The 14,997-nt window shown below is 43.9% G+C and overlaps 1 protein-coding gene across 1 annotated transcript; it reads left to right on the plus strand.

Annotated features, from left to right (window-relative positions):
• The first annotated feature begins 507 nt into the window (after positions 1-507).
• Positions 508-6,801, plus strand: LOC135523905 (ADP-ribosylation factor 1-like). Its single transcript, XM_064950917.1, has 5 exons — positions 508-604; positions 4,194-4,346; positions 4,470-4,580; positions 4,714-4,838; positions 5,071-6,801. The coding sequence occupies exons 2-5, from the start codon at positions 4,199-4,201 to the stop codon at positions 5,230-5,232; spliced, it is 546 nt and encodes a 181-aa protein (XP_064806989.1). The 5' UTR covers positions 508-604; positions 4,194-4,198; the 3' UTR covers positions 5,233-6,801.
• Positions 6,802-14,997: the final 8,196 nt, after the last annotated feature.

A 14,997-nucleotide genomic window follows, 5' to 3' on the forward strand; every position in this document is an offset into this window, starting at 1 on the left:
TTCTCTGACAGATGTTTTGCCTATAATAAGTCTATAGCTACTCATAACGATAGATGGTCTGTGTCCCTCAACAATTCTGCCTTTTATCTGTGTGATGTAGGCATGGTGCATACCACTCATGTTTTGAAGACAATCGATCATGTTGGGAATAATTCATCACTAGTCCACTAACATGTTATTTTGAGTTGGAATATTTCAGAAAAGTTTGTGTTTAAAACAAGCTCTGTGGATTTGGGAAAGAAGACACCCTGATATATGACCTCACTGGAGAGTCAGTGCACAATGAGTTGAATGACAGAAGATTCTACTACTTTACTGCATTGATCCGAATCTATTATCTGCCACTGCACACCTTGCATTGACAATGAGAATCAAAAGTATTTGGCTAAAATGTGTAGCTAGTTTCACTTCCTTGTCTACAAATCCTTTCGGCCCCGTGATTGGATAACATGGTATAACAGGAGGGGTCTTTAAATACAATGGGTAATATGATTGGATAAGATTAATAGTAGGAATTGCCCACACACCGGTGTCTCATGAGTTGCGCAAAACGCCATTTTGGAGTGACTGAAAGGGACGAAAGATCGAGAAGCCGTGTTCTAAGGTGAATATATCATACGTACATGACGTTATGTTAACATACAATAATGTATATGTTAGAGTTAACTAAAATCGGACAAAAATGTCCCGTTTCCGCTTGCTCCAATGACGTCATCATTTCCTCTACATCTGACGCGTCATTAGCTAGCTACATAGGCTATTGCTAAGTTAACTAACATTGCCTCGTCCTTCAGGCCATTTGCTGACCATAGTTTTGGCATACGATTAGTACCAAATGTGTGTAAAACGACACGTTCGGTAAACGTATGAAATACCTGAGATCCTCAGTTTGTTGTGCTATGGCTGTCTGTTAACTAGCATCCGCCCATGCTGGCTAACTAGCTAAGCTTCTTCGTTTGGCTTTATCTAGCTAGAATAATGTCGGCCGTCCAGTTCACTGTCTTATCAGGTACGACTGTTGCGAAGTAAATTTTTATATTTGAATCACAGTTGTATGTTGAAAGCAACATCTGATGGGAAGCATTCAGCCTTAGCTAAGCGGGAGGCCTTCCTCGGCCAGTACGAATCGTGCTCTGTTTGGATAGCATGGCTAACGTAGGTGCATTCATAATTGCATAGTGTATTGAAGCTAGGACGGAGGAGCAATCACAACTTGGCAAAATAATGACTACATTTATGGTGATGATTATTGTCCCAGAACTCCAGCTTTCGAGCTCATACCGCTGATAGGCTCAAAGCAGCTTGCAGTGGCGTGTCAGCTGACATCAATTGTACTGCAGGTTGTATGCAGCAATGAAGGAAACTCGGGACATTTTCGACTTGGAAAGTCGTTGTAGCCAGAGGTCGGAGTTTTCCAGTTGGAGAGTATCAGAATCAGCCGATAGGAAGCTCCGCGAATAAAAGCGTACGCAAATTTGATCTCGTAGGTTCCGAATTGTGTTAAACAAGGCAGTAGTTTATGCCATGTGCAATAATTTCGTGGGCCACGCTGATTTTTTTTTTCTGGACTGATTTGTTAGTCAAAAGCAATTTGCGGGGCTGATAAAGTGCAGTTATTTTAAAATGTATAGGTTCATTATCATTTCAACGTACTTTGTCTTGTTTTAGAAGTTCAGGAGTGGCCTTGAGTTTTTTTACCCCCCCAATCCCATTAAAAAAGTACAATACCAGTCAAAGTGTCTGGACACGTACTCATTCCATGGTTTTTCTTTATTTGTACAATGTTTTTTTTGTTTACATTGTAGAATAATAGTGAAGACCTCAACCATGAAATCAAATCAATAAAATGTACAGCTGATGTCAGCTGATGTCACAAAGTGCTGTACAGAAACTCAGCCTAAAATAAAACGTGGAATCATGTAGTAACCAACAAAGTGTTAAACAAATCAAAACATATTTTATATTCTTCAAAGTAGCCACCCTTTGCCTTGATGACTGCTTTGCACACTCTTGGCATTCTCTCAACCAGCTTCATTGGGCTCCCGAGTGGTGCAGCAGTCTAAGGCACTGTTTCACTCCAGTCTCTGGTTCAAATCCAGGCTGTGTCACATCCAGCTGTGATTGGGAGTCCCATAGGGCGGTGTACAATTGGACCAGCGTCCGGGTTTGGCCAGGCTAGGCTAGGCCGTCATTGTAAATAAGAATTTGTTATAAACTGACTTGCCTAGTTACATAAAATAAATAATCATTTGAGGTAGTCGCTGGGAATACATTTCAATTAAAAGGTGTGCCTTGTTAAAAGTTCATTTGTGGAATTCCTTTCCTTAATGTATTTCAGCTAATCAGTTGTGTTGTGACAAGGTAGGGGTAGTATACAGAAGATAGCCCTATTTGGTAAAATACCAAGTCTATATTATGGCAAGAACAGCTCAAATAAGCAAAGAGAAATGACAGTCCATCATTACTTTAAAACGTGAAGGTAAGTCAATCTGGAACATGTATAGAACTTTGAAAGTTTCTTCAAGTGCAGTCGCAAAAACCATCAAGCACTATGATGAAACTGGCTCGCATGAGGACCGCCACAGGAAAGGAAGACCCAGAGTTACCTCTGCTGCAGACGATAAGATCGTTAGAGTTTACTACACCTCAGAAATTGCAGCCCACATAAATTCTTCAGACTTCAAGTAACAGACTCATCTCAACATGAACTATTCAGAGGAGACTGAGTGACTCAGGCCTTCATGGTAGAATTGCCACAAAGAAACTACTACTAAATGACACCAATAAGAAGAAGAGACTTACTTGGGCCAAGAAAAGTGAGCATTGGACATTAGACCAGTGGAAATCTGTCCAAATTTGAGATTTTTGGTTCCAACCGCAGTGAGTAGGTGAACGGATGATCTCCGCGTGTGGTTCCCACCGTGAAGAATGGAAGAGGTGTGGGGGTGCTTTGCTGGTGACACTGTCAGTGGTTTATTTAGAATTCAAGGCACACCTAACCAGCATGGCTACCACAGCATTCTGCAGCAATACGCCATCCCATCTGGTTTGCACTTAGTGGGACTATCATTTGTTTTTCAACAGGACAAATACCCAAAACACACCTCTAGGCTGTGTAAGGGCTATTTGAACACGAAGGAGAGCGATGGAGTGCTGCATCAGATAACCTGGCCTCCACAATCACCTGACCTCAACACAATTGAGATGGTTTGGAATGAGTCGGACCGCAAAGTGAAGGAAACGCAGCCAACATGTCTCAGGATATGTGGGAACTCCTTCAAGACTGTTGGAAAAGCCTTCCTCGTGAAGCTGGTTAAGAGAATGCCAAGAGTGTGCAAAGCTGTCATCAAGGCAAAGGGTGGCTACTTTGAAGAATCTCAAATGTATAATATATTTTGATTTACCACTTTTTTGGTTACTACATGATTCCATATGTGTTATATTTTATTATGTCTTCACTCTTATTCTACAATGTAGAAAATAGTAAAATAAAGAAAAACCCTTTTAATGAGTAGGTGTGTCCAAACTTTTGACTGGTACTGTATGTAGGCACCCCTTAAAATGAATGGATTTGGCTATTTCAGCCACACCTGTTGCTGACAGGTGTATAAAATCGAGCACACCGCAATGCAATCTCCATAGACAAACATTGGCAGTAGAATGACCTTACTGAAGAGCTCAGTGACTTTCAACATGGCACCATCATAGGATACCACCTTTGAACTGCCACGGTCAACTGTAAGTGCTGTTGTTATGAAGTGGAAACCTCTAGGACTAACAACTGCTCAGCTGCAAAGTGGTAGGCCACACAAGCTCACAGAACGGGACCACCGAGTGCTCTGAACCTTATTTACGTTCAGCTTCCTATTGGTCGATTCTGGTGGGGAAACTCATCTTTCTGCAATGAGTTTCCAAATCGGAAATGTCTACGTTTCGACTAGTCAGTGAAAGCAGCATTAGCTCTGACATGCTAAATGAACAGAATGCATGCACAGTCATACAGCTAACTAAAGCTGTAGGCTACATAACAGGCTGTTGGGTTTGGTTAATAAGTTGATGGTTGGGAGTTCATTTCTGCAGACTTATCTGCCCCCTTGAATTTACATAGCTAATACCATTCCGTTAGAAATGTAAACATGTACCATTACTGATTACCTCAGTTCACCTTGCATTCCTCTTTCTCCTCACATAAGTTACCATGGGGAATATGTTTGGAAGCCTGTTCAAGGGCCTATTTGGCAAGAAGGAGATGAGGATTCTCATGGTTGGACTCGATGCTGCCGGAAAAACAACCATCCTGTACAAACTCAAACTAGGAGAGATTGTCACCACCATTCCTACAATTGGTAAGGACAATTTTCCTTGAATGCATTAGCCTATCACCAAAAGTAATACCACTGCCATATTAGGCTGCATATGAAATATGTGCCTCACTAATGCCTTTGTAACATTCTGTGTTCTTTGTCCAGGTTTTAATGTTGAAACGGTAGAATACAAGAACATCAGCTTCACAGTGTGGGACGTTGGCGGTCAAGACAAAATCAGGCCGTTATGGCGCCACTACTTCCAGAACACTCAAGGTAAGATCCAATAGCGCTTTGAAGAGCGCTGGCAACGGTGGTCCATAGATAGCTCCACCATTACGAGAGCAAGGCTTGCTCGTCGGAGAACCCGTGTCACATTCTCAATATCTAACTGTGTGCCTCTCTGCAGGGCTTATCTTTGTGGTGGACAGCAACGACAGGGAGCGAGTGAACGAGGCGAGGGAGGAGTTGCAGAGAATGCTTGCAGAGGACGAGCTGAGAGATGCCGTGCTGCTCGTTTTTGCAAACAAACAGGTGATCTTGTTTACTTTGTGCGACGGATGGTGTTCATATCTGAATTCTGACTGCCTTACCTCCTTGTAGTGCTCTTTGCTCCTGCTAAACATTATGTTTGGACGGTGCTCATTGATCACGCACACGTAACATTATTTGCATTGCCAACCCCTTGCGCTATCACTGGGCTTGAGTAAGATATCGTAATTGCAAAGTGTGGTAGAGGATAAATCATTTGAACCCCCTTTCTCAGGACCTTCCCAATGCAATGAATGCTGCGGAGATCACAGACAAGCTGGGGCTCCACGCTCTCCGCCAGCGCAGCTGGTACATCCAAGCCACCTGTGCTACTAGTGGGGACGGCCTCTACGAGGGCCTCGACTGGCTCTCCAACCAGCTCAAGAACCAGAAATGATCCATTCCACCATTGTTTTCCCCTTCTTTCTGTCTGACAAGTTGGCAGCACCGGTTCCAAGCCCCTGGCCCCTCGGAACTCCTCCCTCCACAGTCTTTCTCCAAAAACCTCATCCTTCATCTCTTTTTCTGTATCAATCCTTACTCCTGGGGCTCTAGCCTGTGCTGCTTGTGTGTGTGTGTGTGTGTGTACTGTGTGTTTGCAGTCAAGGGTGTGAAGGCGTCTCTGTGTCTGTTAGCTGGGATTGGGAGTAACCCTGTCGTGCCTTTAACACACCTCCGGTGGAAATGGTGGTCTGGCTCCTCAAGCGCCACCCCACCACATCCCACCCAAGCCAACTCTCTCTTGCACGACCCCCTCTCCCCTATGCCAAGCATGGTTTTTACAAAGCAAAGAAAGAGCAAGAGTGCAAACGGTTCTCCTCTCCCTCCTTGGTAGATATTTAACTTTATTTGTCCCACCAGTGTTGAGACTGAATAATAGGCCTTGCATTTTAACGTGTTTTGTTTTGAAACCTTACCCAGCCCCCACCTGTGATTTAAAAAAAAAAAACATTGTGACCTGTATCAGGTTGAAACAAATCAAAAAGTTCTCCTTCCACTCTTGTTTGTTCTTTGCATCACTTGAAAACCATGCTTTTCTTTTTATATTATTATTATATTACCAACATCTCTTAGCAATGGTTCTCTAGCGAACACTACCTTTTTCCCAGCAAGAGAGGGAGAGACCATGAAGCACAAACCAACAACCATAGGGAAATATTCTCCCTCTAAGGTTAAAATTCATTCTGAATTTAAAAACGGTAAATGTTACATGACTTCCTTTTGGTCATTTTCGAATTGTGAAAACTTGACACATTTTGACAATGTATTGACTGAATTTAAAGCAAATATGTTCCTGCATTTTCAATTTGTCACCTATTTATTCAACTGAGCATTTCAATACATGGTTGTTTTTCATAGGCTGCATTGGGCTGGTCGACTGTTGACATTCAGAAGCTTCAAACTTTATTCCTAGAAATGTTCCATGTCCATTGTCTTTAGTTCTAGCATTTCTGTTTGTTCAACTGCTGAACCAAATGCAATTGAGCAGTATGACAAATCTTGTATATTAAACGTAGTGTACCCTCAAGGGTGTAAACGCTCTACATTTTGTGTTCTACCTGGAAATGTTCAAGAGATTATTATTCTTGTCTCAGAGGTTGGCTGTACCCAGCTTCTCGCTAATTTTGTCGCTGTGATGAAGGAAAAGCACCAAATATGCTAGGGCTAGGCTAATGAAGAAAATAAGCCTAGCTCAAGGGTCTGAGTGCTAACATTGGCTACATTTAGCAACTTTGTGCTTCATACTTGAGTTACTAAGACCAACAGGTACCAGTACCTCCATTCCAAGAGCTGTAAGAATGACCACAGAGGGCGTGGGCCGGGGGGATAACCACCCTCTTAAATTGTGTGACTGGAGGTTATGCTGGCACTTCTGTTAAGAATGATTGTAAATCTGTAAGTTTTCCCCTACAACTGTTTCTGTAGGGTTTTCCTGAACACATTAAATGATATGATTTGATCCGAACATCTTGTGTTGACAATGAGATGATTTGTGTGACAGTGGGAAGAGTAGAATTTAGCTTTAAAGAAAAAATGTATAGATCCCACAAAGCATTTACCAACTGCAACGTATCTTTTTTGGTACAGTCTTGATTTCAACATACAAGGACGTTGATTTTTGGTCCGGATCAAATCCAAATCAATCATAGACGTCTATGTTTGGTTCATATTTGGCCCGGCCTTGATTTCAACATCCACAGACATTTTTGGCCCAAACATAGACGTCTATAATTGGTTCAGATTTGGCCTGGACCAAATCTGAACCAATCATAGACATCTGTTTCACAAGTTTGGACAGTACATTACAATGCAGTACAGTAAAGAGAGTAAAGTACAATGAAACTATTCTACCCTACTTTACTGACTTAAACTACTGTACTTTACTGAATAAAGCTCTACTGTACTGTTCTCTACTTTAGTAAACTGCCGCACTATAATAAACAATAAGCCCAGAGGCAGAGTGGTATATGGCCAATATACCACGGCTAAGGGCTGTTCTTATGCGCAACAGAGTGCCTGGACACGGCCCTTAGCTGTGGTATATTGGCCATACACTGCTCAAAAAAGTAAAGGGAACACTTAAACAACACAATGTAACTCCCAAGTCAATCACACTTCTGTGAAATCATACTGTCCATTAGGAAGCAACACTGATTGACAAATTTCACATGCTGTTGTGCAAATGGAATAGACAACAGTTGGAAATTATAGGCAATTAGCAAGACACCCCCAATAAAGGAGTGGTTCTGCAGGTGGTGACCACAGACCACTTCTCAGTTCCTATGCTTCCTGGCTGATGTTTTGGTCACTTTTGAATGCTGGCGGTGCTTTCACTCTAGTGGTAGCATGAGACGGAGTCTACAACCCACACAAGTGGCTCAGGTAGTGCAGCTCATCCAGGATGGCACATCAATACGAGCTGTGGCAAGAAGGTTTGCATTGTCTGTCAGCGTAGTGTCCAGAGCATGGAGGCGCTACCAGGAGACAGGCCAGTACATCAGGAGACGTGTAGGAGGGCAACAACCCAGCAGCAGGACCGCTACCTCCGTCTTTGTGCATGGAGGAGCAGGAGGAGCCCTGCAAAATTACCTCCAGCAGGCCACAAATGTGCATGTGTCTGCTCGAACGGTCAGAAACAGACTCCATGAGGGTGGTATGAGGGCCCGACGTCCACAGGTGGGGGTTGTGCTTACAGCCCAACACCGTGCAGGACGATTGGCATTTGCCAGAGACCACCAAGAATGGCAAATTCGCCACTGGCGCCCTGTGCTCTTCACAGATGAAAGCAGGTTCACACTGAGCACATGTGACAGACGTGACAGAGTCTGGAGACGCCGTGGAGAACGTTCTGCTGCCTGCAACATCCTCCAGCATGACCGGTTTGGCGGTGGGTCAGTCATGGTGTGGGGTGGCCTTTCTTTGGGGGGCCGCACAGCCCTCCATGTGCTCGCCAGAGGTAGCCTGACTGCCATTAGGTACCGAGATGAGATCCTCAGACACCCTGTGAGACCATATGCTGGTGCGGTTGGCCCTGGGTTCCTCCTACTTAAAGACAATGCTAGACCTCATGTGGCTGGAGTGTGTCAGCAGTTCCTGCAAGAGGAAGGCATTGATGCTATGGACTGGCCCGCCCGTTCCCAAGACCTGAATCCAATTGAGCACATTTGGGACATCATGTCTCGCTCCATCCACGAACGCCACGTTGCACCACAGACTGTCCAGGAGTTGGCGGATGCTTTAGTCCAGGTCTGGGAGGAGATCCCCCAGGAGACCATCCGCCACCTCATCAGATGCATGCCCAGGCGTTGTAGGGAGGTCATACAGGCACGTGGAGCCCACACACACTACTGAGCCTCATTTTGACTTGTTTTAAGGACATTACATCAAAGTTGGATCATCCTGTAGTGTGGTTTTCCGCTTTAAATTTGAGTGTGACTCCAAATCCAGACCTCCATGGGTTGATAAATTTGATTTCCATTGATAATTTTTGTGTGATTTTGTTGTCAGCACATTCAACTATGTAAAGAAAAAGTATTTAATAAGAATATTTCATTCATTCAGATCTAGGATGTGTTATTTTAGTGTTCCCTTTATTTTTTTGAGCAATGTATATCACAAACCCCAGAGGTGCCTTAATGCTATTATAAAGTGGTTACCAACGTAATTTAAGCAGTACAAATACATTATTTGTCATGCCAATCACCATTCAGGCCTTGAATCACCCGTTTATAATGTGATGTTCAACTAGTGAAACAGCCGAGACGTCTATGATTAGTTCAGATTTGGATCTGATCCGAAACCGACCAAATTTGTACGTGTTCAGGTCCAGAGCTCAAGTGTTTATTTTTTAATTTACATGTTGGTCACTCAGCAAATGCTCTTACAGTATCTAGAGCCACTTAGTCGGTGCATCCATATAAACAACCCCATATCATAGTCATAGCAAGAAGAAAAATATATGTAATCGTTACTGAGAATGTTATTGTAGTTGAAGTGAATTGTTGTTTTATTCTGTCAGTTGGAATACTTTGACCATCTTCGCTCCCCGTTTTAAAGATTTTGACATAAGTGCATGTCACAGATGGGACCAATGATACAGTTGAAATTGGAGGTTTACATACACTTAGGTTGGATACATTAAAACTCGTTTTCAACCACTCCACAAATTTCTTGTTAACAAACTATACTTTTGTCAAGTCGTTTAGGACATCTACTTTGTGCATGACACAAGTCATTTTTACAACAATTGTTTACAGATTATTTCACTTATAATACACTGTATCAAAATTCCAGTGGGTCAGAAGTTTACATACATTAAGTTAACTGTGCCTTTACACAGCTTGGAAAATTCCAGAAAATGTTCATGGCTTTAGAAGCTTCTGACATAATTTGAGTCAATTGGAGGTGTACTTGTGGATGTATTTCAAGGCCTACCTTCAAACTCAGTGCCTCTTTTCTTGACATCATGGGAAAATCAAAAGAAATCAGCCAAGGCCTCAGAAACAAATTGTAGACCTCCATAAGACTGGTTCATCCTTGGGAGCAATTTCCAAACGCTTGAAGGTACCACATTCATCTGTACAAAATAGTACGCAAGTATAAACACCATGAGCTGTCATACCGCTCAGGAAGGAGACACGTTCTGTCTCCTAGAGATGAATGTACTTTGGTGCGAAAAGTGCAAATCAATCCCAGAACAACAGCAAAGGACCTTGTGAAGATGCTGTAGGAAACAGGTACAAAAGTATTTATATCCACAGTGAAACGAGTCCTATATCAACATGACCTGAAAGGCCGCTCAGCAAGGAAGAAGCCCCTGCTCCAAAAGCCAGACTACGGTTTGCAACTGCACATGGGGACAAAGATTGTACTTTTTGGGGAAATGTTCTCTGGTCGGATGAAATATAAATAAAACTGTTTGGCCATAATGACCATCGTTATGTTTGGAGGAAAAAGGGGGAGGCTTGCAAGCCGAATAACACCATCCCAATCATGAAGCACGGGGGTGGCAGCATCATGTTGTGAGGGTGCTTTGCTGCAGGAGGGACTGGTGCACCTCACAAAATAGATGGCATCATGAGGTAGGAAAATTATGTGGATAAATTGAAGCAACATCTCAAGACATCTGTCAGGAAGTTAAAGCTTGGTCGCAAATGGGCCTTCCAAATGGACAATGACCCCAAGCATACTTTCAAAGTTGTGGAAAAATGTCTTAAGGACAACAAAGTCAAGATATTGGAGTGGCCATCACAAAGCCTGACCTCAATCCCATAGATAATTTGTGGGCAGAACTGAAAAAGCGTGTGCGAGCAAGGAGGCCTACAAACCTGACTCCGTTACACCAGCTCTGCCAGGAGGAATGGGACAAAATTCACCCAACTTGTGGGAAGCCTGTGGAATGCTTCCCGAAACGTTTGACACAAGTTAAACAATTTAAAGGCAATGCTACCAAATAGTAATTGTAATATATCATTCTCTAGTATTATTCTGACATTTCACATTCTTAAAATAAAGTGGTAATCTTAACTGACCTAAAACAGGGAATTTTTACTTGAATTAAATGTCAGGAATTGTGAAAAACTGAGTTTAAACGTATTTGGCTAAGGTGTATGCAAACTTCCGACTTCAACTGTATATGAGAGGGCCATTGATCCTGATACAGAACTCGCTCTCTTTGGCTGCTCAGAAGTGGCAGGGCTACCAAGGACTGTGGGCTCTCCTTCTCCGTGGCCAACGTGAGAAAAACATTTAAAGGTGTTAACCCTCGCAAGGCTGCGGGCCAAGACGGTATCCCTAGCCACGTCCTCGAGGCTGCTGGTGTGTTTACGGGCATATTCAATCTCTCCCTATTCCAGTCTGCTGTCCGCACATGCTTCAAGATGGCAACCATTGTTCCTGTACCCAAGAAGGCAAAGGTAACTGAACTTAATGACTATCGCCACATAGCACTCACCTCTTTCATCACGAAGTGCTTTGAGAGACAATCAATCAATCAAATGTATTTACAGTATAAAGCCCTTTTTACATTAGCCGATGTCACAAAGTGCTGTACAGACGGAGATTACAACAGAACATGACCAAGATGTTCGAATGTTCATAGATGACTAGCAGGGTCAGATAATAATAATCACAGTGGTTGGTTGTAGAGGGTGCAACAGGTCAGCACCTCAAGAGTAAATGTCAGTTGGCTTTTCACAGCCGATCATTCAGAGTTAGAGACAGGTACAGTGCGGTAGAGAGGGAGTCCAAAACAGCAGGTCCGGGACAAGGTAGCACGTCCAGTGAACAGGTCAGGGTTCCATAGCCTCAGGTAGAACAGTTGAAACTGGAGCAGCAGCATGACCAGGTGGACTGGGGACAGCATGGAGTCATCAGGCCAGGTCGTCCTGAGGCATGGTCCTAGGGCCCAGGTCCTCCGAGAGATGAGAGAGAGAAAAAGAGATAGAGAGAGTGAAAGAGTGAGAGAAGGAGAGAGAGAGAGAGAAGGAGAAAAAGAAGGAAAGAGAGGGAGAGAATTAGAGTGAGCATACCTAAATTCACACAGGAAACCAGATAAGACAGGTAAAATACTCCAGATATAACAGACTGACCCTAGCCCCCCGTCACATAAACTATTGCAGCATAGATACTGGAGGCTGAAACAGGAGGGGTCGAGAGGCACTGTGGCCCTGTCCGACAATAGCCCCAGACAGGGCCAAACAGGCAGGATATACAGTAACCCCACCCACTTTGCCAAAGCACAGCCCCCACACCACTAGAGGGATATCTTCAACCACCAACCTACTACCCTGAGACAAGGCCAATCTTCCTGTCCGGGTTGAGTCACATAAGTGACTCAAGTGACGCACCCCTCCTAGGGACGGCATGGAAGAGCACCAGTAAGCCAGTGACTCAGCCCCCGTAATAGGGTTAGAGGCAGAGAATCCCATTGGAGAGAGGGGAACCAGCCAGGCAGAGACAGCAAAGGCGGTTCGTCGCTCCAGTGCCTTTCCGTTCACCTTCACACCCCTGGGCCAGACTACACTCAATCATAGGACCTACTGAAGAGATGAGTCTTCAATAAAGACTTAATGGTCGAGACCGAGTCTGCGTCTCTCACATGGATAGGCAGATCATTCCATAAAAATGGAGCTCTATAAGAGAAAGCCCTGCCTCCAGCTGTTTGCTTAGAAGTTCTAGGGACAGTAAAGAGGTCTGCATCTTGTGACCGTAGTGTATGCGTAGCTATGTACGGCAGGACGAAATCGGAAAGATAGGTAGGAGCAAACCCATGTAATGCTTTGTAGGTTAGCAGTAAAACCTTGAAATCAGCCCTAGCCTTAACAGGAAGCCAGTGTCGAGAGGCTAGCACTGGAGTAATATGATATTTGGGGTTACTGTATACCGCCCCGTAGCACTCACTTCCGTCATCATGAAGTGCTTTGAGAGACTAGTCAAGGACCATATCACCTCCACCCTACCTGACACCCTAGACCCACTCCAATTTGCTTACCGCCCAAATAAATAAAGGTTAAATAAAGGTAAAAAAAAAATAATTCATTGTCAGATTCAACAGAAGATCTCTTGGGACCTAGAACTAGCATCTCGGTTTTGTCCGAGTTTAAACGTCAAACATTTGCAGCCATCCACTTCCTTATGTCTGAAACACAGGCTTTCAAGGGAGGGCAATTTTGGGGCTTCATCATGTTTCATTGAAATGTACAGCTGTGTGTCGTCTGCATAAAAGTGAAAGTTAACATTATGTTTCCGAATGACATCACCAAGAGGTAAAATATATAGTGAAAACAATATTGGTCCTAAAACGGAACCTTGAGGAACACCGAAATTTACAGTTGATTTGTCAGAAGACAAACGGATATCTTTCCGACAGATAAGATCTAAACCAGGCCAGAACTGTCCGTGTATACCAATTTGGGTTTCCATCAACTCCAAAAGAATGTGGTGATCGAAGGTATCAAAAGCAGCACTAAGGTCTAGGAGCAGGAGGACAAATGCAGTGCCTTGGTCTGACGCTATTCAAATGTAATTTACAGAGCAGCTGTGAAGGCTCTTTGATACTGCACAGTAGTGTCTTTCCAAGCCAGTTGGAAGACTTCCAGTTTGGTATAGCGCCATTTCCGTTCAAATTTTCTGTAAGCTTGCTTGTAAGCTTGCTAAAATGGTGGTCCTATAGTCCAGGATAATGAGGAAAAACATTAAGATCTACAATATTTATTCCACAGGACAAAACTAGGTCCAGAGTATGACTGGCAGTGAGTAGGTCCGGAGACGTGTTGGACAAAACCCACTCGATGATGGCTCCAAAAGCCTTTTGGAGTGAGTCTGTGGACTTTTCCATGTGAATATTAAAGTCACCAAAAATTTGAATATTATCTGCCATGACTACAAGGTCCGATAGGAATTCAGGGAACTCAGTATAGAACGCTGTATATGGCCCAGGAGGCCTGTAAACGGTAGCTATGAAAAGTGATTGAGTAGGCTGCATAGATTTCATGACTAGAAGCTCAAAAGATGAAAACGCAGTCATTTTTTTGGTGTAAATTTATATTTGCTATCGTAAATGTTAGCAACACCTCCGCCTTTGTGGGATGCGCAGGGGATATGGTCAGTAGTGTAACCAGGAGGAGAGGCCTCATTTAACACAGTAAATTCATCAGGCTAAAGTCATGTTTCAGTCAGGCCAATCACATCATATGTCAAGATTATGATCAGTGATTAGTTCATTGACTATAATTGCCTTGGAAGTGAGGGAGCCCTATTTTGAGATGTGAGATATCACTGTCTCTTTCAATAATGACAGGAATGGAGGAGGTCTTTATTCCAGTGAGATTGCTAAGGCAAACACCGCCATGTTTAGATTTGCCCAACCTAGATCGAGGCACAGACACGGTCCCAATGGGGATAGCTGAGCTGAATACACTGACTATGCTTGTGGGTCTGAACCCTGCCCTGTGAAACTGGGTCCTGGACTTCCTGACGGGACGCCACCAGGTGGTGAAGGTAGGAAACATCACCTCCACTCCGCTGATCCTCAACACTGGGGCCCCACAAGTGTGTATGCTTAGCCCCCTCCTGTACTCCCTGTTCACCTATGACTGCGTGGCCACGCACGCCTCCAACTCAATCATCAAGTTTGCCGACGACACAACAGTAGTAGGCGAGACAGCCTACAGGAAGGAAGTGAGGGCTCTGGGACTGTGGTGCCTAAAAACAACCTCTCACTCAAGGTCAACAAAGCAAAGGAGATTGTGGACTTCAGGAAACAGCAGAGGGATCACCCCCTATCTACATAGATGGGACCGCAGTACAGAAGATGGAAAGCTTCAAGTTCCTTGGCGTACAATCACTGACAAACTGAAATGGACCACCCACACAGACAGTGTGGTGAAGAAGGTGCAAACAGAGCCTCTTCAACCTCAGGAGGCTAAAGCAATTTGGCTTGTCACCTAAAACCCTCACAAACCTTTATAGATGCACAAACCTTTATAGATACACTGAAAGCATCCTGTTGGGCTGTGTCACCGCCTGGTATGGCAACTGCAATGCCCGCAACCACAAGGCAAACTACCCGCCCTCCAGGACACCTACAGTACCCGATATCACAGGAAGGCCAAAAAGATCTTCAAGGACACCACCTGAGGCACTGCCTGTTCACCCAGAT

This window comes from Oncorhynchus masou, chromosome 31, assembly GCF_036934945.1.
Source record: "Oncorhynchus masou masou isolate Uvic2021 chromosome 31, UVic_Omas_1.1, whole genome shotgun sequence".
NCBI classification, from domain to species: domain Eukaryota; kingdom Metazoa; phylum Chordata; class Actinopteri; order Salmoniformes; family Salmonidae; genus Oncorhynchus; species Oncorhynchus masou.